Source organism: Penaeus monodon, chromosome 29 (genome assembly GCF_015228065.2).
Source record: "Penaeus monodon isolate SGIC_2016 chromosome 29, NSTDA_Pmon_1, whole genome shotgun sequence".
NCBI classification, from domain to species: Eukaryota; Metazoa; Arthropoda; class Malacostraca; order Decapoda; family Penaeidae; genus Penaeus; species Penaeus monodon.
In genome coordinates this window covers 14,162,922-14,164,474 of record NC_051414.1, presented here as the reverse complement: position 1 = coordinate 14,164,474, position 1,553 = coordinate 14,162,922, and the positions used below count along the sequence as shown (strand labels likewise).

Here is a 1,553-nt window from a genome sequence, read left to right as displayed (position 1 = left end):
TATGATGAGCACATGGTGTGATATCACTCGTGTGATGACTGTATTAGGAGACCCAGGCATCTGTTCTTGAACTCCAAATGCTTTACAGGAAAGGTATGCCAGTTTCATTTTGTTAATGTTTCAATCTTCACAGGTTCCTCTGTGTTCCAAAAGATGTACGGGGATCAGGCACGGTTTTATGAAGGAGAAAAGTTGCCCATCATGAAACACTCAGGACTAGGAACTGTATCCATGGTGTCATGTGGGAGTCATCTGTAAGTTCATAGTAATTTTATTATAATTTATATTAGTGTATTGTTGGTATTTACTGTTTTCATCTGTTTATTGTATATGAATTTGTCAGCTGTACATGTTATTATTCATTTATTAATAATTATTCATTGCATAAATCAACCATTATATATTGTATGCAAGATTTACTTGTAAAAAGACTATTTTCTTATTTCAGATTTGGCTCCCAGTTTTTCATCACTTTGGGAGAAAACCTTGATTCCTTGGATGCTGAACATCTTGTCTTTGGGCAGGTTGTTGAAGGGCTTGAGGTCCTAAACAAGTTAAACCAGTCTCTCACGGATGATAAGAATAGGCCCTATCAGGACATACGGATATCACACACTGTTGTGTTGGAAGATCCTTATCCTGATCCAGACAATCTTGACTTTCCAGATGAGTCTCCCAGACTTTCTCAGGATGTCTTTGAGTCTGACTATATTGCAGCAGATGAAGCCATTGATGATAATGAAGGGAAATCAATGGAAGAAATTCAAGAAGAAATTGCCCAGAGGGAAGCAAAAGCTCGGTCAACCATTTTAGAGATGGTTGGGGACTTGCCGGACTCCGACATGGCTCCACCCGAGAATGTGCTTTTTGTGTGCAAACTAAACCCTGTAACAACATCAGAAGACTTAGAGATTATCTTCAGTAGGTTTGGGAAAATCAATTCATGTGAAGTAATACGTGACAGAGTGACAGAAAATTCCTTGCAGTATGCTTTTATAGAATTTGCCGAGACTAAATCTTGCGAAGATGCCTACTTCAAGATGGACAACGTCCTCATTGATGACCGCAGAATTCATGTTGACTTCAGCCAGTCTGTCTCCAAAATCAAGTGGATGGGCAAGGGGAAAGGTGTACAGATTTTTGACAATAACGGCAAGAAAATGGACGGTGCAAGGGGACATGCTTTCAACCCTAATACAGATCTTAGGCATGAGGGTAAAGACAAATTCAGGAACCCTGGTAGAGGGAGACCATACTCTGACAGTTTTCGAGGCAGGGGTGGAAGGCAGACTGACAGGCACGACAGGGGTTGGGAGAGAGACCAGCGGCCACATCAGAGGCATGAAAGGTGGGAGAAGAATGGCAACAACGAGAACTTTAATCGGGACAGAGAAGCTGGAAGGAAATTCTACCAGAGAGAGCAACACGATAGAGGAGTAGAAAGGGAAGAAGCAAGGCTCTCTAATGCCAAGAGGAGCCACAGCAGTGATGAAGAAGGGAGTGACAACGGGCCATCGAGGGAGAAGATGCTGAAGCACCTCAAGAAGTCCCTT

General features: G+C 42.2%; 1 protein-coding gene across 1 annotated transcript in view; it reads left to right on the top strand.

Annotated features, from left to right (window-relative positions):
• Window positions 1-1,553, top strand: part of LOC119591988 (CWF19-like protein 2) — a gene marked incomplete at its 3' end in the record, with an annotated part of 6,657 nt that extends 5,104 nt beyond the window's left edge. The window contains 2 exon segments of the mRNA XM_037940752.1: window positions 134-254; window positions 449-1,553. Of these exon segments, the coding sequence (XP_037796680.1) occupies window positions 134-254; window positions 449-1,553 (1,226 nt within the window).